The sequence below is a fragment of the Macaca thibetana genome, chromosome 8, assembly GCF_024542745.1.
Source record: "Macaca thibetana thibetana isolate TM-01 chromosome 8, ASM2454274v1, whole genome shotgun sequence".
NCBI classification, from domain to species: Eukaryota; Metazoa; Chordata; class Mammalia; order Primates; family Cercopithecidae; genus Macaca; species Macaca thibetana.
The window spans coordinates 140,658,709-140,682,376 of record NC_065585.1 but is presented as its reverse complement, the minus strand read 5'-3'; the positions used below and the strand labels follow the sequence as shown (position 1 = coordinate 140,682,376).

Sequence of the window (23,668 nt, the reverse complement as noted above, 5' to 3'; positions counted from 1 at the left end):
AAAATATAATTTCATAACACAGTTCCCTGAACTGATTGAATGAATCTAGATTCATTCAATCTTCTATGGTTAATAAAACTATTGTGAACCCAAAGAAATGCTGGTCTGCATGAAGTCACATTAATGCAGGCCTCCTCTTGTTAATAAAAGTACTCTCAAGACATTGTAAATCATTACTAATGTTTTAAGATTTTTGTATTAATTATGTTAAAATAGGTAAATACATAAAGGAAAAATCAAAAATTTGCACATTTGCTAAAACAAAAGGAATCCTTCCCAAGCTAAGACTTTATTGAATAATTCCATTGAGATGCAACTCTCATCAAGAACTCACCAAGGGAGCACATGTACAGATCTTTCAAGCAGTATCGGAAACTTCCTTGCCCCAAGCAACTCCTCCCAAAGTAACAAATAATCTATGTGTTCACCAGGTCAGATGCCACATTCCAGGCAAACACTAATGCTGGGAGGCACATAGGGATTTGCTCACTAAGGTCTCCTTTTACAGCCAGAATGACCACAAGTCATATTAACACAAGAGCTGGGGTCAGATGTGTGGCGTTGTATCTCCTGGGCCATCTTCCATCTGAGACACAATGGTCTGGATGGGAAGAAGCACCCGAGCAGTCGGCACTCACACAGAGGTCAGCAGATGACAAAGAGCCCAGAGCAACTCTGAGAACGAGAAGAACACATGCTCCGTGCAGGGGATGAGGAGGACATGGCCACAGAGAAACTGTGCCTGTGTCCATGGTTGACCCAGGCGGTCTCAGACCAACAGAGAAGATGGAGGAATCAGAAATACTGATGATGTTCTGAGCACAGCAGATGCCTGTGCACATATTGGCAGCTACCAGCCTTAGGGGTCAATGTATCACACAGCTTAACGGAACATCCACTGCTTCCAGATCTCCTGGGAGATGCAGGTCATGGACTGTGTCCATTATGCGGATCCAACTAAGAGAATCAACCCACTGACCAGGCCTCTGCTAAGCACCTGTGAAGATGTCACCACACAACCCAACTAAATGGCCATGGGGAAATCGGACCATAAAAAGGCATGGATGCTTGTCAGCACAGGAGAAGTAAACAGCAAAGTAAAAAGACAACTCACAGAATGGGAGAAAATGTCGGCAAACTGCACATCTGACAAGGGACTAAGAACCAGAATATATAAGAGAGCTGAAACAACAGAAAACACACACACACACACAATTCAAAAATGGGCAAAAGACCTGAATAGACATTTCTCAAAAGAAGACATACAAGGGGCCAACAGGTATGTGATAAAAAGATTCGACACCACTAACCATCAGGAAAATGCAAATCAAAACCACAGTGAGATATCACCTCATCCCAGCTAGAATGGCTATTATCCCAAAGACAAAAAAAAAAAAAGCAGAGCTCATGAAGGTGGATGGTTCTCCAATCTACTCTGGTAGATTCCCAGAGTCTGGGAAGGGAACAGGAGGGAGGAGGAAGAGAAGTTGATTCATACTAATGGGTACAAAAATACAGTTAGGTGGAAGAAATAAGTTCTAGTATACAATAGTACAGTAAGAAAACATGGTTAATAATGTATTGTGTATTTCAAACTAGCTAAAAGAATTGTAATGTTCCCAACACACACACATAAATGTTTGAGGTGATGCACGTCCCTGTCACCCTGATTTGATCATAGCACATTGTAAACATGTGTCCAAATATCACATGTGCCCCCAGGAATATGTACAACTGTGATACATCCATTAAAAACACACAGAATAGATGTGCTCAAAAGCATGAAAATGATGAGGCTCGTCTTCAAAGGAGATTTCTGGGAGCCATAACTTAGGCAGACCCCACTACAAAATTAGTCACAAGGGAATCTCAGGGGATCAGAGGTTACAAATACTCAAATGATCATTTCAGACTCTCTGCAAATTTTATAAACATCCATCTCAAATATTAGAACACCAGAATAGTGTAAATTATGTTACTTCATACCAAATTTAGATAGAATTGGAATGATAGAAAAAATAAAAGAGCCAAGTATGTTAATCAAATTTCTTTGTACATCAAAGGCTAGGGTTCTAGCAGGTTCTCTGTGAATTTGCATTCGGATGAGAATTAGTCCTTAGTGTAGCTCCTGCAAGTGTCTAAACTATGGCGAAAGTAGAGACTGGAAGAGAATAAATTGAATTTTCACTTCAACTTCTTTGCAATTATAGAAAGCTATTTACATTATAGGTATCAGATAGGATCATTCTCAGTCACTGAACAGCAAAATTCTCCTGCCATTAGCAGGCATGTCATTAGCTACACTCTTTGACATTCATTATCTCTCCCTAGCAATATTCAATTTATTCCCTTTATAATAACTCTCCACTACATTAAATCAATACCAAGATATTGCCCATATATTCATGTTGTGTTAAAGAGTATAAATTGAAGTACTTTGTATTAACAGTTGAGTTGAATTCCACTTTAAGAGAAATGTGAAAATTGGGGATTAAACTTCAAATTTTAAAAAACTGATAGACTTTAATTACAGTTTGAGGAAGAATAGAGTTGGCAAAATAAATTCATCTATTCATCCACTTCTATATATTTCTGCAGCAACCACTTGCTTAAAATAGTCCCTTTAAATATCTTCATTAATTACCCAGGTTTTAGAATACAAAAGAAACAGAAATTCAACATTTCAAAAGCAAAGATGATTCCTCCCCTCATCATCAGCGAGACCAAGGCTGCAGAACACGTTCATTCTGGGGGCATCGGCACGCGGAGGAAGGATGAGGGGCTTTCACCATCACCCCTTTCAAGAAACTGCTCAAGGGCACCTGTAGTCCCAGCTACTCGGGAGGCTGAGGCAGGAGAATGGCGGGAACCTGGGAGGCGGAGCTTGCAGTGAGCTGAGATCTGGCCACTGCATTCCAGCCTGGGCGACAGAGCGAGACTCTGTCTCAAAAAAAAAAAAAAAAAACTGCTCAAGCCCCAACGCCTCCAGCTGCATCTCGACCGCAGCGGCCCCTCCACTCCCCTCACCCCAACTCAGAGCCCTGCCAGCTCCATCCTAGGCCACATGGGCAGGGGCTCCAGCCTCCCTTCTCCAGTCCTCCCCTCCCTTCTCTGTTCCCAGCCTGGCTGGCAAATCAGCTCCATGGAAGAGCAGCCTGTCTTGAAGTGGATTTGTGAGCAGCACGAGGCCCCGGTGTTAAGATGCCCGACAGACAACCTTCCATTCTTTTCTTCTTTTCAAGACTGAAATGATGCCAAAGTGTTATCCGAGTTATTTGCTTTTATTAAAGTTATGCTTTCTTCATCTTTTTCATACCCTAGAAGCAATGGAGAATTAGATGATATTCAGGAACTATTGTCACCTTCGCGGGGGTGACAGTGGCCCTGGTTCTACAAGGTGGTCGCAGGTAAAGGGCTCAGGAAGAGATACCACAGGACAACACTAACAGCCGTCTCCACGGAACGGGGAGGGAGCTGTGGGTTCCACTTTTCTTCCCCATTTTCTGCATGTGTGAAAAGCTTCATAATAAAACTGTGGGGAGCAAAACAATCTTCACTTTAGAAAAATAAGACAAGACAGAAAAGGATGTTTTTAAGTCCATTATCCCACCCAGGACAAAACATGTGGCACAGAATGCCAGACCTTCCTGTTCTGAAAAACGAGGGACACACCGCACACCCTGCTGTGTGGTCGACTCCCGGGTCACAGCGTGTCATAAGCCCTCTCAAATCAAAGTGATCTTTGCAACGTCATTTTCGCCTGGCTCATAGCATTTTATTACATGAACATTAAGGCCCTTTGTGCCCATGACATGTGGTTCTTCTTCCCTAAAGCAGCGCCCTAGCTTGGGCGGCAGGATGCCAGGGTCTCTGATGCCAGTTTCTGGATCGTGTGGAATGAATCTCACCAGTAACTGTCTCTGGGACTGACTGTTAAGGAATGTTTGGGGAAAGAGCTGTTGTGGAAGAACCTCCACGGGGGTTGAGTTCACTTCCCTGGACCTCGGTTTCGACTTCTGGAAATGCTGTCTAGGCTTCCACAGTCAGGTGTGCCCTGGGAGCCAGCGGGGGCATCTCCTAAATGCTCGAAAGAAACGGACTCTCTGGCCCACCCAGACCCCATGAGTCAGGCCATGCCTGGCACAAGATCCCCAGGCGAGGCACAGGTGGGTCTGCAAAGTCCCCTGAGCTCCAGGCACCTGCACGTCTCTAGGCAAAACCTTGAGCACATCAGTATTCCCTCGCGAAGTACGTAAAACCACAGATGTAAGTGGGGATGGATCTCTCGCCTCTGCGTTCAAGGGGGCAAATCTCCAGGATAAATGCCCCCTTTTCCTTCCAGTGAAAGCAGGAGAAAGGGCTGGGCTCGTTAAACCAGCAGCACTTTCAGTTTTAGGGTGTGTCGTGTAGGTTAGTGATTTGTGCGCTGCAGAGAATCTCCAAGGAGAATAAAAAGAGCAGGTGGAAGAATCAGCTTGGCCGGAAGAAGCGGAAGATGCCTCCTTAGCAAGCTCAGGAAGGACGGCCCCACCTTGAAGCGCCCGTGCTGAAGGCCATGACGGGGAGACTTGGTGTGAACTGAGAGGCGAGGAGATGCTTATATCATCTGCCCCCTGCCTGGTGGGCAGCCTGGCCCCAAGTGCTGACCTGGGTACAGAAAAGCCACATACGTGTACTGGGCACGCTCTATGGAATGACGTTGAATTGTTGCTCCAGTAAATAAAACCTAGCAGAGATCCATGGGCCCGGGGTGCACTGGTAAGAAATGGGTTCCAGTGGATTCCTGTGTGGTTTTGAAGATCATGGTGAGCTAGGATCTACCAAAGCTATTATTTACAAAGTGGGGACCAGGCTGACAGCAGACGCAAGAGTGGGTGTGAACACAGGGGAGGAGGAAAATGAGGAAGCTCGGAAGGCTCGGAGACAGACTCCTTGAACAGAGTATTTTTTTTGACTAGTCTAAACGCAAAAGTAGCTGCACCTATTTTTCTTGGTTAAATTATTTCCACTGATAGAATTATATTATGGCCAGTCGTGGTAGTTCACGCCTGTAATCCCGGCACTTTCAGCGGCCAGGATGGAAGGGTGGCTTGAGCTAAGGAATTGGAGAGTGTAGTGAGCTACCTGCCACTGCACTCCAGCCTGGGTAGCAGAGCAAGACCGTCTCTAAAACACACACACACACACACACGAGCCAGGTGCGGTGGCTCACGCCTGTAATCCCAGCACTTTGGGAGGCCAAGGCAGGCTGATCACTGGAGGTCAGGAATTCAAGACCTGCCTGGCCAACATGGTGAAACTCTGTCTGTACTAAAAATACAAAAATTAGCCGGGTTTGGTGGCAAGCGCCTGTAATCCCAGCTACTCCGGAGGCTGAGGGAGGAGAATCGCTTGAATTCGGGAGGTGAAGGCTGCAATGAGCCAAGATCACGCCGCTGCACTGCAGCCTAGGTGACAGAGTGAGACTCCATCTCAAAATAAATAAACAAAAATAAACACACACACATACAGTATATTCTTTTTAAAAATCTTACAGCTGGGCACAACAGCTCACACCTGTAATCCCAGCACTTTGGGAGGCTGAGATGGGCAGATCACTTGAGGTCGGGAGTTCGAGACCAGCCTGACCAACGTGGAGAAACCCTGTCTATACTAAAAATACAAAATTAGCCAGGCGTGGTGGTGCACACCTGTAATCCCAGCTGCTGGGGAGGCTGAGGCCGGAAAATTGCTTGAACCTGGGAGGCGGAAGTTGCAGTGAGCCAAGGTCACACCGCTGCACTCCAGCCTGGGAGATAAAGCGAGACCCTGTCTCCAAAAAAAAAAAGAAAAAATTACTATTTGATTAACCAAATAAAGTCATTGCAATTAGGAACCATTTGTAGATTAATTCTTCCTACCTCACTAAACTGTGGTCTGCTGACTCAGCACTTCAGAAGTGTAGCGTGCGCATTACACGTTTACTGGGTACCTGGGTTGGTGAGTTTAGTAGCTGTGAGCATATTCAGAAACTCGTGACCCTTTTGCCATCTTCAGGAGAGGAGCCACGTCTTAGCTGCTACGACCTTCCTGCGCGGCCTCTGTCCACACAGCCTCTTCCTACATAACACACACCTCACAGCACCGCCAGGAGATAGCGGCCCACAGTCCACTAGAAATTATTTAATCCAATCCAATGAGAGAACACATATGGATGTGTTTGTTTTCTAAAAATGAAGGAATTCGCACCTAACCGAGTTCACTAACACGTCACGCAGTCCAAAAAACAGGAAGAACTCAGTGTTGCTTTTACTCACACGTGTTCTTGTGTCTTCCAGCTCATCCAAACAGCAGCACTGAAATAATCTCGATGCCAAAATAAGGAAAACTCCCTGAGGTATAGGCCGCCTTTTAAACTAAGTTTCTCCCAATACCCAAGGAGAATGTCCCCGCGGTGACGTCTGGTCGTCTCTGGATTTCCTTCGTGAGCTGGGGACGGAGCAGGCGGAGGCCCGACTCACCGGCGAACGCACTCGGCACGATGAAGTCCTCGGAGTTTCCTCTCCGGCCGGACCCGCTCCCTTGGTGTGATGTGTCTGCTTTTGTTTAATCGACCCAGTTTTGAAGCTGTTGTTTTTTTGTTTTTGTTCTAAACAGTTCTCGGGAAAATCAGGAGTGCCGTTGGGAGTGCCCAGCTTCTCATGTCCCAGAAATTCCAGCAGTTTTATTGGCTTTGCCAACAGAATATGGTAAGTGGATCCTCAGAGAACCCCTGTTCCCTGTAACCAAGTTAATGGGCGTCGTTCCCTAGATCCTCACTGTTTTCTTCCTTGTCAAAGAGTTCCTATCGGTATGCAGAATATCACACGCATTACACAGAAGACTTCCCGCCCTGGGGACAGAGACAATAGGCCCTGGTTTAAACACGATACCGAGGCAGGGAGGCATATACGGCCCTGGTTTAAACGTGGTACCGAGGCAGGGAGGCTGATACGGCCCTGGTTTAAACGTGGTACCGAGGCAGGGAGGCTGATACGGCCCTGGTTTAAACGTGGTACCGAGGCAGGGAGGCTGATACGGCCCTGGTTTAAACGTGGTACCGAGGCAGGGAGGCTGATACGGCCCTGGTTTAAACGTGGTACCAAGGCAGGGAGGCATATACGGCCCTGGTTTAAACACGATACCGAGGCAGGGAGGCTGATACGGGCCTGGTTTAAACACGATACTGAGGCAGGGAGGCTGATACGGGCCTGGTTTAAACACGATACCGAGGCAGGGAGGCATATACGGCCCTGGTTTAAAGGTACCAAGGCAGGGAGGCTGATACGGGCCTGGTTTAAACACGATACCGAGGCAGGGAGGCTGATACAGCCCTGGTTTAAATGTGGTACCAAGGCAGGGAGGCTGAGACGGGCCTGGTTTAAACACGATACCGAGGCAGGGAGGCATATACGGCCCTGGTTTAAACGTGGTACCGAGGCAAGGAGGCTGATACAGCCCTGGTTTAAATGTGGTACCAAGGCAGGGAGGCTGAGACGGGCCTGGTTTAAACACGATACCGAGGCAGGGAGGCTGATACGGGCCTGGTTTAAACGTGGTACCGAGGCAGGGAGGCTGATACGGCCCTGGTTTAAACCTGGTACCAAGGCAGGGAGGCTGATACGGGCCTGGTTTAAACACGATACCGAGGCAGGGAGGTTGATACGGGCGTGGTTTAAACGTGGTACCAAGGCAGGGAGGCATATACGGCCCTAGTTTAAACATGGTACCGAGTCAGGGAGGCTGAGACGGCCCTGGTTTAAACGTGGTACCGAGGTAGGGAGGCTGCAAGGGGGAGTGGGGGCAGGAAGAGGGGGGCTACAGCAGCACGGGGCAACGCTGTGTCTTTGCAACTGGGTGTCCCACCAGAGCATCTTAGAAGAGGAGAAATAACAGAAATCTCTATTATGGCTAATGTCACAAATGAAGAAAATGATCTGAGGTGCCTGGAAGTAAAAACACGTAAACAATTACAATGAAGAGATTAAGAGGATATTTTGCAAATAATTTATCATTTGTATTTTATAGTCGGTAGTGAAACAAATACACCATGAACTAGATGTATTAATACAGTTGATGTTAAACTTGGTTATTCCTGACAAAGAGAAAGAAAAACCACATATATATTTACATATACTTAGATATATACCTGTTAATATATGCTTATATGTGCTTATATATATATATACACATGTTAATATATAAATATGTATTTGCTATTTCTGGCAGAGCAGAAAAGCTCATATATACATCTCATATATATTAGATTTATACATGATTATAATCATGTATGCATCTATATGTTTTTATATATACCTATATAAACATATATAGGTGTAGTGATATATAAACATAAATATTAACATGTATATGAAGGTTTACTTATGTATCCTTATATATACATGTTAAACATTAACATATAATATATAACATATTAACTATATATTTTATATATACAAATATATGGTATATATAAAATACACATAGTATGTGCGTAGGCAAATATATAGTATACATAAAACATATGTAAATTTACTTGGTATTTTATATATATTATATATTTGCCTACACACATACATATACACTTTATATACACTATATATGTAAGTTTACATATATATGTTAACATATTTTATATATACTATATATTTGCCTACACACATACACGTATACTTTTCCTTAGCTGACTAAAGTATTCACTATTTTGAGAAATAGCTAAATAATATTTATGCTACTTAATAGGTTGTTTTATAATATACACATCGATTTTTTTTCAGACCAAACATTTTCAGTCAAATGCAAATAGGTCTCCTCTAGGCCTCGCATAGCAATGGTGCCAGGTGTTTTGATTGTTTTCCCTGGCTTTTTCACACGCAAGGAGACATAATATTATTCTTACATATCAAAGGATGCACAAGCAAGCCAGAGTTGCCATCTCATGTCTTTTCATTAGGATCATTAAAAAGTGTGCCTTCTCTAACACTTTCCAATCAACCCCATTGAAGTTCACAGCAAATTTAAAGAGTTATCAACACATCACTCTGACAAAGTTATAATCATCATTTAAAAGGGGGAAACAGAAAGGTTTGGAGTGCCTTGAAAGAAGCTGCTAACTGTGTAAACACTGAGCTGTCGTGTCGCCTGTGAACGTCCTTGCCTCCTCTGTAGTATCTATTTAATTGTTACCTTTAAAGGAATTCATTCGGACCACTGATGAACTCTGTGTAATATCATGCAGACTCGGGTGAGCCTAGGCAGGCGCTGTCTTTAGGTAAACGCTCGTCCAAAGCTTCCCACACACAGCCCAAGGTGCATATTCAGGCTTGCTACATGTTCCTTTCTGCTCTGCCAGAAATAGCTAATATTTGGCTTAAAATTGTTCATTCTAATATTTGTTATGCCTTTTGAGTTTTGAAATAGCTGGCTTGGCTACATCCTTTTCTTTCGACTTCTATTCAGGATTAGTACAAAAACACTGTGACACGTTTGCTGGGGAAGAGTGGTGTGGGGAGGGGGTGGTGCCTGAGACAGGCCTGGCATGAGAGGAGCGCTGATATGGCAAGACATGCTTTGCTCATCAAAGCCAAATGGTCCACAGCACGAAGTAGCACCACTGTCTGCTGGAAGTTGTTGGTGGGTAACTAAGCTTTAAGTCAAAGAGTGACCCTAGAAAATGTCAGAACCCCACCCCGAGATTAAGGACGGACCACAGGGAGCGGAGCCTCTCAGGATGGACCACAGGGAGGGGAGTCTCTCAGGACGGACCACAGGGAGCGGAGCCTCTCAGGGTCGGGTTGTACGGGTGGCTTGTGACGCAACCAGAAGGCACATAATACCGGAAAGAACTTTCCCTCAAAGCGTGCGGCCTGATTGCTGTGCTTCTGGGACCAGCAGTTTGGCATCCCCAGAAAGGTTGTTACAAACTCAGTCTCATTCAGACCCACTGAGCCTGCCTCTGAATTTTAACTCCATCCAACCCCAGAGGTGTGTGCGTCTGAGCAGGTGCCAGCGCACAGAGAGCTGCCCCAGGCCACACGGGGCACCGAAGTTCCTATCCAATGGACCAGATGCCAGAGCCACAGGGCTGTGTGAATTTAAAACAGTGGCAATTTCACAGGAACGAGGCCCTGCATGACTTTGCTGGTGTAAAGGGAATGGCATGGCACAACCATTGACTTTTTTATTATAAACACCTTATTGTCTCTGAATGTCCAGTGGATTCAGGTGCAACCGCCTCCCCCACCAAAAGAAAACAGAAGACAAAGACAAATCCTGATCATGCCAGGCTGTGCCCGTCCGGCCCCAGTGTGGTCTGGGTGAGCCCAAAGGACGGGCATGTTGTTGCCAAGGAGAGGGGCATGGAAAGGCGATGCCTGCTCTCAGACCAGGGCAGCCTCCGCCACAGTGGCCGGCCATGTTCCTCCTGCGTCCCCTGGGAGATGTGACCAGGACCACTCAGCTGCGGGCGAGGGAGGAGAAGCCGCTCCGCTTCCCCCCACACCATCAGGCAGAGCCATGCCCAGCCCTCCAGAAAGAGGGGGCACAGCCATGCCCAGCCCTCCAGAAAGAGGGGGCACAGCCATGCCCAGCCCTCCAGAAAGAGGGGGCACAGCCATGCCCAGCCCTCCAGAAAGAGGGGGCACAGCCATGCCCAGCCCTCCAGAAAGAGGGGGCACAGCCATGCCCAGCCCTCCAGAAAGAGGGGGCACAGCCATGCCCAGCCCTCCAGAAAGAGGGGGCACAGCCATGCCCAGCCCTCCAGAAAGAGGGGGCACAGCCATGCCCAGCCCTCCAGAAAGAGGGGGCACAGCCATGCCCAGCCCTCCAGAAAGAGGGGGCACAGCCATGCCCAGCCCTCCAGAAAGAGGGGGCACAGCCTGCCCAGCCCTCCAGAAAGAGGGGGCACAGCCATGCCCAGCCCTCCAGAAAGAGGGGGCACAGCCATGCCCAGCCCTCCAGAAAGAGGGGGCACAGCCATGCCCAGCCCTCCAGAAAGAGGGGGCACAGCCATGCCCAGCCCTCCAGAAAGAGGGGGCACAGCCATGCCCAGCCCTCCAGAAAGAGGGGGCACAGCCATGCCCAGCCCTCCAGAAAGGGGACATTGTTAGGTTGGCGAAGACTTCTGGAAGCCAGGCAGGCACCACCCCTACAGCCCCTGAGCAGCCTCCCTGCTGCTGCTCACCCGGCCCGGCCTGCCCTGAGGCTGCAGCTCCTGGCGTCCCTCGACTGACTTCGGTGCAGAACGTGGCCTCCTTGCCAGGCACTTTGGTTGTCCCCACCCACAGAGGCTGAGTTCGGGCTCCCGGCCGGCGGCCAGTGCCGCCCTCCCCGTGCTCCTGGGGGACGCCTCAATGGCCTGGTGGGGCTCTGAGCGGCCAAGGCTGCCCTCGTGTGGCTGCAGAGAAGAACGGGCTCAGCCGAGCAGAGGGCAGCTGGGGACGCCAGGTCCTGGCTCTGGATGAGGAATCGCAGAGCTGTCCGTTCAGCGTGCTCTTCACTGAGCGTGCCGAGTGTGCACTGCTGAAACCGGAAGCAAATCCAGTTGAATGTCGACCCACCAGAAACTCCTCTGACTCTGCTGAACCCCCACTGAATCAAGGGAACCATGCCTGGAAAAGTCATTCGGATTTCAATGTAGGGAGCAAGCCAGGCGCGGTGGCTCATGCCTGCATCCCAGCACTTTGGGAGGCTAAGGCGGGCGGATCACCTGAGGTCAGGAGTTCGAGACCACCCTGGGCAACATAGCCAGACCCCATTGCTACAAAATTAAAGAAATTAGCTGGGTGTCGTGGCCTATGCCTGTGGTCCCAGCTCCTTGGGAGGCTGAGCAGGCAGGATCTCTTGAGCCCAGGAGGTCAAGGCTGCAGTGAGCCATGATCACACCTGCGCTCCAGCCTGGGCAACACAGCAACACCCTGTCTCAAAAATAAATACATAAATGTAGGCAGCTGGTGGAAATCATGTATCTATCAGGCACTGTGCAGAGAAACCAAGCACATCTCTGGGTCCCACTTGGCCAGGGCTGCAGCCCAGCAGCATCACCTGTGCCTCCTAAGTGTGGGCGCCGGTTGGTGAGAGCGTCCTGTGCCTTGGCACGTTACATTTGTAAGGTGTCATCCCGTAAGAACGAGAGCTAAGAGCCGTCAGAGAACAAGCAGGTAAAGAACGGGCTCCAAGCTGGTTCCCCACTACCACCACCAGGCCAATACCACGGCAGGCTCACAGAGCCCTGTCCCTTCTGAATCATCCACAGGTGACCAAAAACACAGGGTCCTACTGCTTTTATGAGCTGTGGAGCATTTAGAAACTCTCCCATGTTCCCCATCCCCAGCATTTTCAACATGGGACAATGAACGGCTGTGCTACGTGTTTTTAAGCCATCAGCAAATACCTGTGCTAAAGTAAACTGTCATGGAAGCACGGCAGGCCTTCCCAAATATTTGCCTCAGGGTGGAATTAGCCACGCTTCTCCCTAATCCGCCTCTTGAACGGCGCGCGTGGGGAGGAGCGGCCTCCCCCAGCCCTGCGCCCACGGGAGACTCTCCTGGCTCTGAACACCCTGTGTGTGTCCCCAGGACCCCAGCGCCATGCCGAGGCCGACGTCACAGGACCTGGCCGGCTACTGGGACATGCTGCAGCTCTCCATCGAGGACGTCAGCATGAAGTTCGACGAGCTGCAGCGGCTTCGGCTCAATGACTGGAAGATGATGGAGTCCCCGGAAAGAAAGGTAAGGGCGTCTGTGCAGGGCCAGCTCCCCGCAAACCCCCTTTGCCACCGCAGTAACGACCTGCTGCAGGTACCGCACGACAATGGGGTTCTCAGTCTTTTGCTGGCAGCACAGGAGCACGTTTTCCTCTATGTATGTGTGCATGTGTGCAGCATGTGCCCAAAATGGGGCGGAATCGAAGCCTTGGGCATGGGTGGTAAGTCATAGGGCCTTCGCTGCTCTGTCTCTTCTATATAAGCCTTTCAGAGAGACACTAGCCAAGATGACAGGAAAATCTGCAGCCTCATTCCGGACAGGCGTCTCACCTCTGAATTATATTCATCAAACCTGTTCTGATTGTGTAAATATGAAGCTGGTTTCCCACAGGGGAAGTTTTAGCCCTGCTTATGGACTGTCTCCTAGTCAATATACCTTCTAGTACAGCCATGATAGGCAAGGCAACATTTCATACCTTATCGAACAGTTTGATGAATTAATCTTCCTGTAGATCCATCAGCCTCAGCCCTTAAAATAGGCTGAAATTTCCCATTAAATCTGAACCCTGGCATTTCACTTCTTCCATGTTGCTGTCATCAGAAGAACTAGTAGATGGTTCTGAGTCAGCAGCAGACATTGACTTCCTCACACGTTTTAGAGACATCCTGAGGAACCATCATTGGATTTTTCTAGACAAATGTTATCAATTAAAATGATAAAGAAAATCAAGTCAGCATCCTTTGGGGGAAGTGGTGTTTGGTATCCAGCAAGGATGCACACCTGGGTCATTAGAACGAGAGCCAAGGCTGATCGTCCTCATCATCAGCTCCTCCCAGAAGGTGTCCTGGCCGCTAGAGGAGTTCCAGGCCAGATGCTATCCATCCAGATTCCCTCTCATCCCAGATGACGGGGGAGCAGGGTGGGAGCACACAGGGTCTGTGTAAGCCATGCATGGGAGAGATGCACATGAGCCACACCTGGGACAGGTCCACATAAGCCACACGTGGGACTAGGCAGGTCCAAGTAAGCCACGGTTTGGATCTGAGGTGAAGGAAATGATCAGTGATGTTGAGTAAGAAGGCTGTTCAAATGGAACGTACTGAAGTTAGCCCAGGTGCATGCGATGGTTCCATCTAGTTTCCATTCTTTGGTCATTGAGAGTGAATGTGAGCCCATCTACCCAAGCTGCACATAGAGTATGATTCTCAAATTGGAAATGTCTTTGGGAGGCTGGGTTGATCACGAGGTAAGGAGATGGAGACCATCCTGGCTCACATGGTGAAACCCCATCTCTACTAAAAATACGGAAAGTTAGCAGGGCACGGTGGCTCACGCCTGTAATCCCAGCACTTTGGGAGGCCGAGGCGGGCGGATCATGAGGTCAGGAGATGGAGACCATCCCGGCTAACACAGTGAAACCCTGTCTCTACTAAAAATACAAAAAAAGTTAGCCGGTTGTGATGGCGGGCGCCTGTAGTCCCAGCTACTCAGGAGGTTGAGGCAGGAGAATGGCGGGAACCCGGCAGGCAGAGCTTGCAGTGAGCCGAGATTGCGCCACTGCACTCAGCCTGGGTGACAAAGTGAAACTCCATCTCAAAAAAAAAAAAAAAAAAAAAAAAAAGAAATGGTTTCTTGCTGAGAGCAGAGCACACCAGTCCAAAAAGTGAGCAGAGGCTCCATGCCTGAAGAGGCAGCCCTGCCCCTCCTGAACATGGCATCTTAAAATTCCCTGGGGTGAGACTGGCGGATCACGAGGTCAGGAGATCGAGACCATCCTGGCTAACACGGTGAAACCCCGTCTCTACTAAAAAAATACAAAAATCTAGCCAGGTGAGGTGGCGGCGCCTGTAGTCCCAGCTACTCGGGAGGCTGAGGCAGGAGAATGGCAGGAACCCGGGAGGCGGAGCTTGCAGTGAGCCGAGATCGCGCCACTCACTCCAGCCTGGGAGACAGAGCAAGACTCCGTCTCAAAAAAAAAAATATTTTCCTGGGGTGGGCCCTGCACGGCATCTGCTGGACACTCCTACAGAGCCACACCCTCAGGCTTAGAAGCTCCTTTGAACGGGGAACCCCACAGTAAATACTGATGTGTGCGCCTCACAAGCTCACAGTTCAGGGGACACCAAAGGAGGAAAGGGGCCCTCTTCTTTCCTCTCCTCTTGGCGTCCCCTGAACTGTGAGGACAGTCATGTGCTGAAAACAGGAATCACTTAAAGTAGCTGAAGGTTTCAGTGAACCCATCGCCCCGGTGTTTTAGATGGACGCCGAGAAGTCAGGTAAGAGTCATTGCTCCCGGCCTAGGTCGTGTAAAATAAGCCGAGGGAAGAAAGTTCCAGACACCAAAGCAGCCTCCGTGCCACAGGCCTCCTCTGCACTCACGCTACTACCTGTCTCCCCGATCTCCAAGCACCTCTGGGCTCCCTGTGGAATGTTTCAGAGGCTGAAGAGAAAAAGACACGAGTGGGGTTTTCGTGCTTTTCTCCCCCAAAATTAGATACCGACTTAGGAAAGTGGTTCTGACGCCTTCTGCCATGCGCCCTTTCCTGGGAAGGAAACAGCTGGCTACAGAGTCCCTGTCATGGCTCCGTCCAGAAGGGGAGACGGGGCAAGCCCCGCTGTCTTTAGGAACGATGTGAACGCACAGTTGTGGACACAGACGTTTTGCGGGGGCAAGTGCAAGCTTTACCCTTTGCATTTGTTGCGTAATTGTGAGATTTATCTTTCTAAAAAGGCATACACGTATTTTAGCGTGACTTATCTGAGAATCTGAGCTAAGGGTCAGGAATACTTACTTGCATCTTTTTACAAAGCAAGCCAGTGAATAGTGGTTTTATAAATATCATCCATGTCAGTGGGATTTGAGGCCAACAAGAGAATTCGGCCAGTGTTTCCCAACACACCCACCCATGTAAGATGGTTTTCATGAACACACTTGGAATCCCAGAGTCTGCGGAAATCCCTGCAGTGTTTAATAGGGATGTCCAGCGATGGTGTCCAAAACCCTCGCAGTGCCGAGCTTGGCGACGCAGGTATCGGCCGATGCTCAGAGGAGATGACACAGGGCTTCGGGAAGTGCAGGAATCAGGCAACAATGTCAGAATAACTCAGTGACTCCAGAGACGCAAGGCGCGAATCTGCAGAATGTATTTCCTGATTCGTGAACCCTGCCCCCAACACCTCTGCCCCCTTTGAATTCAGAGTGTGAGGGAGCTTCTAAAATTACATACTGTGCAGAAGGCAAGCCTGTGGCCTGGGAGTCAGGGACCAGGGGAAACGTGGGAAGGGAATGAAGGATGCTGCCACGGGGGTTGTGGTCGGGAAGGGTGTGGGCCAGACCCCAGGGACACTGAGCTGTTAAGGACCCACCTCCGACCACCTGCCAATGTTGACTTGTGATGCTTTTCAGGAAGAAAGAAAGGTCCCACCTCCAATACCAAAGAAGCCCCCCAAAGGGAAATTTCCCATCACAAGAGAAAAATCCCTGGACCTGCCCGACAGACAACGTCAGGAAGCCCGGAGACGACTCATGGCCGCCAAGCGAGCGGCGTCCTTCCGGCAGAATTCTGCCACCGAGCGCGCGGACAGCATCGAGATCTACATCCCCGAGGCCCAGACCCGGCTCTGAGGATGGAGGCCGGCCACCTTCCCCTTGGTTGTTCCTGCTTTTTCACAAAACGCTTGTACAGTTTGTTGCCTCCCTGGTGGTTTCTGTCATTTCTTCCACTGAACACGCCCTTGCTCTCATGCTCCTTGTACCGTGAACACAGTGGAATGCGGTCAGTGGCCTCAGAGTCCACGGAGCTCGTGGCGAGGACGACTTTTGTTTGTTTTTTTTTAACTGGTGGCCTGGCTCACACTCGGCTCTGAGGGACAGGCGTGGTGAGACCTGACTTCTCCTCCGTGTTCTCAGAGGACGGCGAGAAATGCCTCTGGAGCTGGAACCCAGCTTACATTTTGTTATTTCTATTTTTATAAATTGTGTGATAATTAGAGGTAAGAATAACAAATAACTATAAATGGGTGCATCTCACCACCCCCTAGAGGCATTAGACACCCAAGTGGAAGGTGCTACAACCTGAAGTGCAGGAAGAAAGGCCCATTCCCCTCGCACACCCGAGCTTTTGCTCCCTGAGCACAGGCAGCCCATCCACCCGCTCCGCTCTCCTGCTCCTGTTTGTCACAGGTAGAAAACATTAGGCTCCTTGTGTCCAGCTTACTGTGAGGGAAAGTTCTCTCTCCAGCCACCAAACTCCCCACCATACAGTTCTCCAGCATCCCAGGGGATGACAAATCTGAACCCACTGAAATACCCAGCACAGCATCTACACGTTGAAAAGATAAGCCGAGTGTTCCCACGAGGAATTCACAGGCAGAGAGAGGAGCGTCTTACGGAGGGCTGGGAGCATAAAGGGGAAACAATGTCCTTACTTCTATGAAATAGTTATTGTATTTTTTATTTCTTTGTAACTTAAAATACGACACCCAGTATTTAAGTTTCACCATTTACGCTACATGTGATTTTTTTAATGTGTGTATATATATTCTCAAATTGTTCTATCAGCTGACTTTCCAGGGTATCCTTTAAAAAAAAAAACCACGAAAAAAAAAAAACACAAAAAGTTTGCTTGTTTAGAATGACAATTGTGATGTTGTAAAAAGTTTCAGAAATATGAATGTGAGTGGTAAGTATATCTCAGTTTAAATGGTAAAGAAGAAATGTAGTTTACATTTGTATTTTTCCAGAATTATTTTGTCCAATGCAGTATTGCTTAAGTCAAGAATATATTCCTTGCCTGTGTTAGACCTGAAGGGAAAAAGAGGTCACATATTGTGATTTCCAGCTGTGGAATTCAAAAAAAAAAAAAAAAAAATTAGTGTTCATGACTCTGTGGTCGGTGCCAGAGGAAAATAGGAACGACTAATAGGCTCTCCGTGTGTATCATTAAATTCAGCTGCCATGACCGTTGTTCCAACACGACTTGTTTCACAGTTCAGACCAGTCTTCGAAGGAAAAGCCTATCAGATTTTCCCACTGGGTTCCAGTTTCAGAGTCCTCGTTATTACTCAGAGTAAAAGCAGGACTGCGATGTAAGACGTTTCCACCCCAGTACCTGGTCTTCCTTCCCGGCTTAAGGAGTACCATGTACTTAGCCACAGGCAGAACCGCTTTCGAGGACGACCCATAGCACTTTGTTTCTTCACCTTGATTTGCACTTTACAGCGTCCCCGGCCCCTCTGCAGCCCGTGGCTGGCAGGGCGTTCGAGGCGCAGCTGTCCGGCAGAGCGCCCTCCAGAGCCGCGGGGTCTCCCTGCCTCATTTGCCACATCCCACGGAGCATGGGACCATTGGGAGCAGAGCTGATACTAAAGCATGTTTAGCTTCGAAGTTTTACTTTTTTAAAGCTGAGTAGTTAAGAATTCCCTGTAACAACAAAACCCTGTAAATTGAGCCTCGTATCTGGTATATATTTTACCAAACAGCCTTAAAATATATTTGGAAGCAAAAATCAGTACGAATGTATCTCCTTGAAAAATGCAAAAAAAAAAAAAAATTCCCTGAAATATTCTTCTATAAATGAATCCTATTTCCCCAGGGTGTTCAAAGCATTTTTCTACCTAAATACCTAAATTTTGAGTAGTGTACAGTAATGATGCTTCTTCCTATATCCACTCTATTATGTTAAAACAAATATATTTGCGAGTATTGGCATTTTAGACTTTAAAAATGCTGTATGATTTCAGATGAACTCTGCTGTTTAGAAATAACCACAGTAAAGCAAAGTCAGTGTGCACTCCGAGTGAAAGGAAATGTAATGTGGATACAGGCCCGCCACCTCCTCACGTTGGTCTATCTACTGGCAGCTGATATGTTTCACTCATTTCCTTGAGCTGATACAAACATGTATAAAAACAAACTGTTAAAGTAGACAATAATTATTCGTCTCAGATCCCAGATTCTACGATCCCTGCTTAAAATGTTCACTGGATGTAGGTTGATTTCTTACGTTGTGTAGACTCATTATTTTTCAATCCCCAAAAGTCTTGGCCTAAACCATCCCTAGGTGAGCAGACCAACCTACCACTACATTGCACAGGGGTTGATGACTCGACGTGGTGAATGTGGACACACCCCGCTCGGTCCGCCATGTTCCAAAGAAGATGATTTAATGGTAGAACGGATACCTGCTGCTAGACCTGATGGAATGTTACCTGTCCGTGTTACATAATCAAGTGCAATATACTCAGTTCTCATGCAGGTGACATTCTACCATGAAACGCAGAAGATAAGCCATGTTTATGTATTGTACATGTCAAGAAAAATAAAACTGTTTATGATACTTGTGTTAGTTACTCGAGCTAGCTTATTTCAGCCACTTCTAGCAGATACATACCATGGAGCTCACGTGTGACCATTTTGTCATATTTAAAATATAATTTTAAGAAAAGAGTAAACATCCATTGGAGAACATGGCTGAAAATTATTGTGATGTTCGCTCTAACCCCATACCCACATTCTCTAATGATACAGCCAATGACGGGTGAAACCCAGACACTTTCCGTATAGCTGACAGGTTGATCCTGCTCTGTTGAAGGCTGTAGTTAATAAAACACAAGTATGATAAACAGGACCTCGCATTTAGCCCAGGAAAGGAGAATGCTGCTTGTTACCCAGAGTGCTTTTCTTGTGATGCGTCTCATGCATCTTCACGTGTTATTGTGTTTGAAGTAAAACTAGCTGTTCTCAATGACAATTTTTACCATATTTTTCTCAGCAAATTTATATCACCATCTTAGAATGGTATATAAAAAATTGAACTGTTTATGATACCAAAAAATTAGTTTTGTTTAAAAGGAAATGTTTTCAACTCCAAATCAATTCTAAAAACTTCGAGCACGTAATTGAAAGGTAAATGGTTAGATAAAAATATAAATTACATGTAAGGTTATCTGGTTTTTTTGTTTTTAAAAAAAAAGGCTACAAAATCAGTGACCTGCTAAGTAGAGGGAGTTTCTCCCTGCTGCTTCTTATGACAGTGGCCAGGTTTATGATTAGAAGACACAGTGGCAGAGCGCACACGTGCATAGGTTCTGATTATTTCTCTTGGAACGTATGTCCTTGTCTTCCCTGTCTTGATTCTTGCCTTTTCAATGCCATATTAAGCAGCCACTGTTTCCACCCCTTTCATTAGAAGGCCCTGCATCTGTAAATTCGCTCATCTCTGTTTTCGTGAGATCCTTGTAAGCATCGCTACCCCAGTTCAGGATGGAATTCCACAGGAAAGTGAAGGGATACTGCAGGCCTGTGTTTGGAGCGCCTGTAGTGACTATAGAATGAGCTGTATTAGGGACCGCTCTCTGGTTTGGGCCAAACCTTTTGGGGGCGAGTAGGGAGTCGGGGAGGTGGGTCCGAGTCTTCCTCAGGAGGGCCTTTTCTATCGGCAGGACCTCCATCAAGTCAAGCCATCCTGTGGTCCTGAGCACTAAGGGGCCAGGGGACCTCCTGGGAGACGCAGCTCGTGTTTCAGCTGCGTTTCATCAGTCAGCCTTGCTTGGAATTCTGGCAGGTTCCCTGGGGTGTTTCAGCAGACAGGAGGCCCATGTGCCGTGGCCAAGTCAGCCTGGGTACCCCAGTCACCAGCAAGGCCATCCTTGATGACAGGGCCCCCCACGAACCTGGGAGGAAATGTGTAAGAGTGTGTGCAGGGGTACGGACGTAAAAGCGTTGCCCAAAACAGCACTGGTTCGGGGAGGGCCCCTGGATACTTCCTTTGGCCCACACTGAAAACTAGAATCGCCCCACCTTTGAGCATAGAAACAAGCTCCTCCAACACGGGCCGAAATAACCAAACTCCCCGTGGTCCTTGTGTGCTCACTTCCCAGCCCTCTTCTTGTCAAGCCTGAACTTCATTTTTTTTCTAACTGCAAATTTAACAGGCTGGTTTAAAACAGCAGTTTTCGGACGACAGCCCCTGGGAATGTGCGAGGGTTCTCTTGTTTTGATCTGCATGTCTGTTTACACTTCTCTGTAGGCATGGGTTGAATACAAGGTTCCAAAACTTGAAAATAAAAGAGAAAACCATGAGCTTAAGAGATGAAAAAGATGACCCCTTTCTGAGTAGGATCCGTAACCCTGTGGACTGGGGCAACGCAATGTGCTTCCTTCAGCACCGTGTCAGCTGTAACACACACCACGGGGGGTCAGATCAGAGCCACAGCTTCCCTTGCGGGTGCCCCATCTTGTTGCTATTAGTTGGGAGTTGCAATTCCTTGTTGGCCATAAACAAAGTGCTAAAGGAAAGGGCTTGTTCTATGCATTCGGCTGAATGTCCCCCAGCGCAGAGTAGCAGCAGAATGTTCTGGAAGTAAAGGAGATATTGCTAGGAATCTCTAGGCCGTTAGTCAGGCAACCTGGCTTTTATTCATCCTCAGCCAGCAACTCATCTCAGTTTTTTCCTCTGGAAAGGGGATTATAGTTCCTGTCCCCATCTCCCTTGAGGACACATTGTGAGGATTAATGATATATTGGCTCTAAAGTCCTTTGAGCTCCTGGGAACAGGTGGTGAAAGTGTGAGTTCTTGCTAAGGATGAGTCCCTGGCCTCTTCTGGAATGCTGCCCTCCCAGCTCTGCAAGGGATGCTGCCAAAGTCCAGGCTGGTTGTAAACATCTCAGATAATCAGGGACCACCAGAGGCAAAGGCCATGAGACTGTCTTTGGAAAGGTTTGGAAATGGAGAAATAACTATAAGGGCCATTCTCCTTAGCTTCTGGCTGTCATTTCAACTGTTTCTAGATGCTTCCAAGAACAAGAACCCAGCATCAACCAGAATTAGGCCACGTTTTCACCATTACTTAAGCTCAGTTGCCTCTTAGATGAAATGAGGAGATACACTAAACATTAAAGTGATAAAGGAAAAAAAAAATTTGGAAGCAGAAAATTGCATGGGTAGGGAAACAGCAGGAACGAAATCAGACACAGTGACTCAAACCACAGAAGGGTTTGAGAAGCCCACCCCTCTAATTAATTCCTCTATTTCACACTTCAGAGAAGGCAGAGGTGGTCCGTGGGAAAGCTCTGGGAAATAACCATCTTTCATCCTTGCCACATTGAAAAATGTCCACAATTTTATGAATTGCTGTCCTAACTCTGGCGTTTTTATCCAGTGTTAAAATAAATTATTTCAAGTTTCAATGTAAACACTTAACAGATGACTTCTTTGCAGAGGAAATGTTCGTTACCTACTATCAAACTACTTTTTAACAGATTTTGTACAGACACACACCAAGGTGACAGAGATTTACCTCCCTACTTTCTTAGATTTTATGTAACTCTTTTCATTGGTGCTTATTCAGAACCTGAAAGCCTTGGGCATCCAAGCTTTCACCTACTCAATGGAGGAGAGGTGATAATGAAGGAAAAGATTGACACCAGGTTTCTTGGACAAATTTAAGTTCAAATTTATCTCTTTCAAGTAGACCATGGTCTCCCTAGAGAGTGTGTTGGTTTGGGTCTGCCAGTACGACAAAGGATGCTCCCAGCTTGATCGTGGTACCTTATGGAAGCCACTCACCCATTCTCTGATTTACCCCCAAAACACTACCATGCCCCAGCCCCACTCATTTGAATAATACAATCATATCACTTTCAAAGGGCTCAGCATGAATGTCCCCCTCACTCCACTTTCTAACTGGTTTGCTGAACTCAACAAAGCTTCCCCTTACGAGCAGTGAGACCTAGTCTCCTTTTGAATGCTTCCTTCCGAACGGTGAGCCACTTCACTCTCGGACAGGACAGGTCCTCCCTGCAGAGACACAACTCATCCCTGACCTTCCATACTACAGACCAAAATACCCAGGTGTGGCCTAAGGACTACATTAAATGCCTCCTATAGAAATTCAAGGAATGTTAGAACCAGGAAACTAGCTGTTTAGTTAAAGTTTTAAAGAAGTATATAAATATATATATATAAAAATATAAATATGAAATCATATCGAGTGTGAGGATGAACAGAGTGCCAAATATTCAGCATCTGTACAAAGTCATTCACTGGAATTAAACTATTTTATGTAATTCTTTCTCATGCTTTTATGGTTCTTTTGATAAATTCTATTTAGTAGCATGCAGGATACCTAATCTGAATGTGCAATATGCTATTCATCACCGCGACAATTTCTTACTTCTTCTTAGTAACTTATCAGAATGTTGGTCGTTCCTTTAAGGCATTTAAGGATTGCTTTATTTGTGTTCTTTTTTCCCATGACTTTTTTTCACTCATCTGACTGTAAGAAATGCGCACCGTTTCCGCCATAACCCTCTGTGATGATGCCTCCATTTGACTTCTGTATCGCTGTTCACCTCCTGTAAATAGTTCTGCAATTAAATTTTTTGAGAAAAGTAATGTTTACTTTTTTATTGGAGTGAATTCTCGTGTTATTTTAATCTCAGAAAAATTATATAGACCAAAGAGTTTTATCCGAAAAGAAATTACACTCTTCCTCCATTATATATTTCATTGTTGAAATACCCTCAATTTCTCTATATTTTAAGAAGTAATGGACATTTATTAAGGCTACAGATTTAATATGTATGCAAAAATGGTATAGATTAAATGAGTTTTTAATTAATAAATCCTACAGTATTTAGTTAACGGTTGTTTTACGCTCTTTTGAGTTGCATTGAAAAGAGACGCACATTAGCTCCCTGGACCTCACAGATCCAGGCGTCAGTGAGACGGTGGGATGTGGACGTGGTGACGAAACTCCAGGAGGACAAGTGGGTTCCACTGAGCCTGCAGCTGCCAGGAAGCAGTGAGAGCCAGTTCATCCAGGGAGGTGGACCAGTCCGGGGAGGGGACCAGTCCGGGGAGGGGACCACTCCAGGAGGTAGACCGGTGCGGGAGGTAAACCAGTGCGGGAGGTAGACTGGTTAGAGAATGTGGACCAGTCTG

At 47.1% G+C, this 23,668-nt stretch overlaps 1 protein-coding gene across 2 annotated transcripts in view; it reads left to right on the top strand.

The window, feature by feature from the left end:
• Positions 1–23,119, top strand: part of DLGAP2 (DLG associated protein 2) — a 424,403-nt gene extending 401,284 nt beyond the window's left edge. For both annotated transcript variants that reach the window (XM_050800200.1, XM_050800199.1), the window contains 3 exons: positions 6,637–6,728; positions 12,594–12,746; positions 16,129–23,119. In XM_050800200.1, coding sequence (XP_050656157.1) covers positions 6,637–6,728; positions 12,594–12,746; positions 16,129–16,347 — 464 coding nt within the window. In that variant the 3' untranslated portion in view covers positions 16,348–23,119. The remainder of the gene's footprint in view (positions 1–6,636; positions 6,729–12,593; positions 12,747–16,128) is intronic.
• Positions 23,120–23,668: the final 549 nt, after the last annotated feature.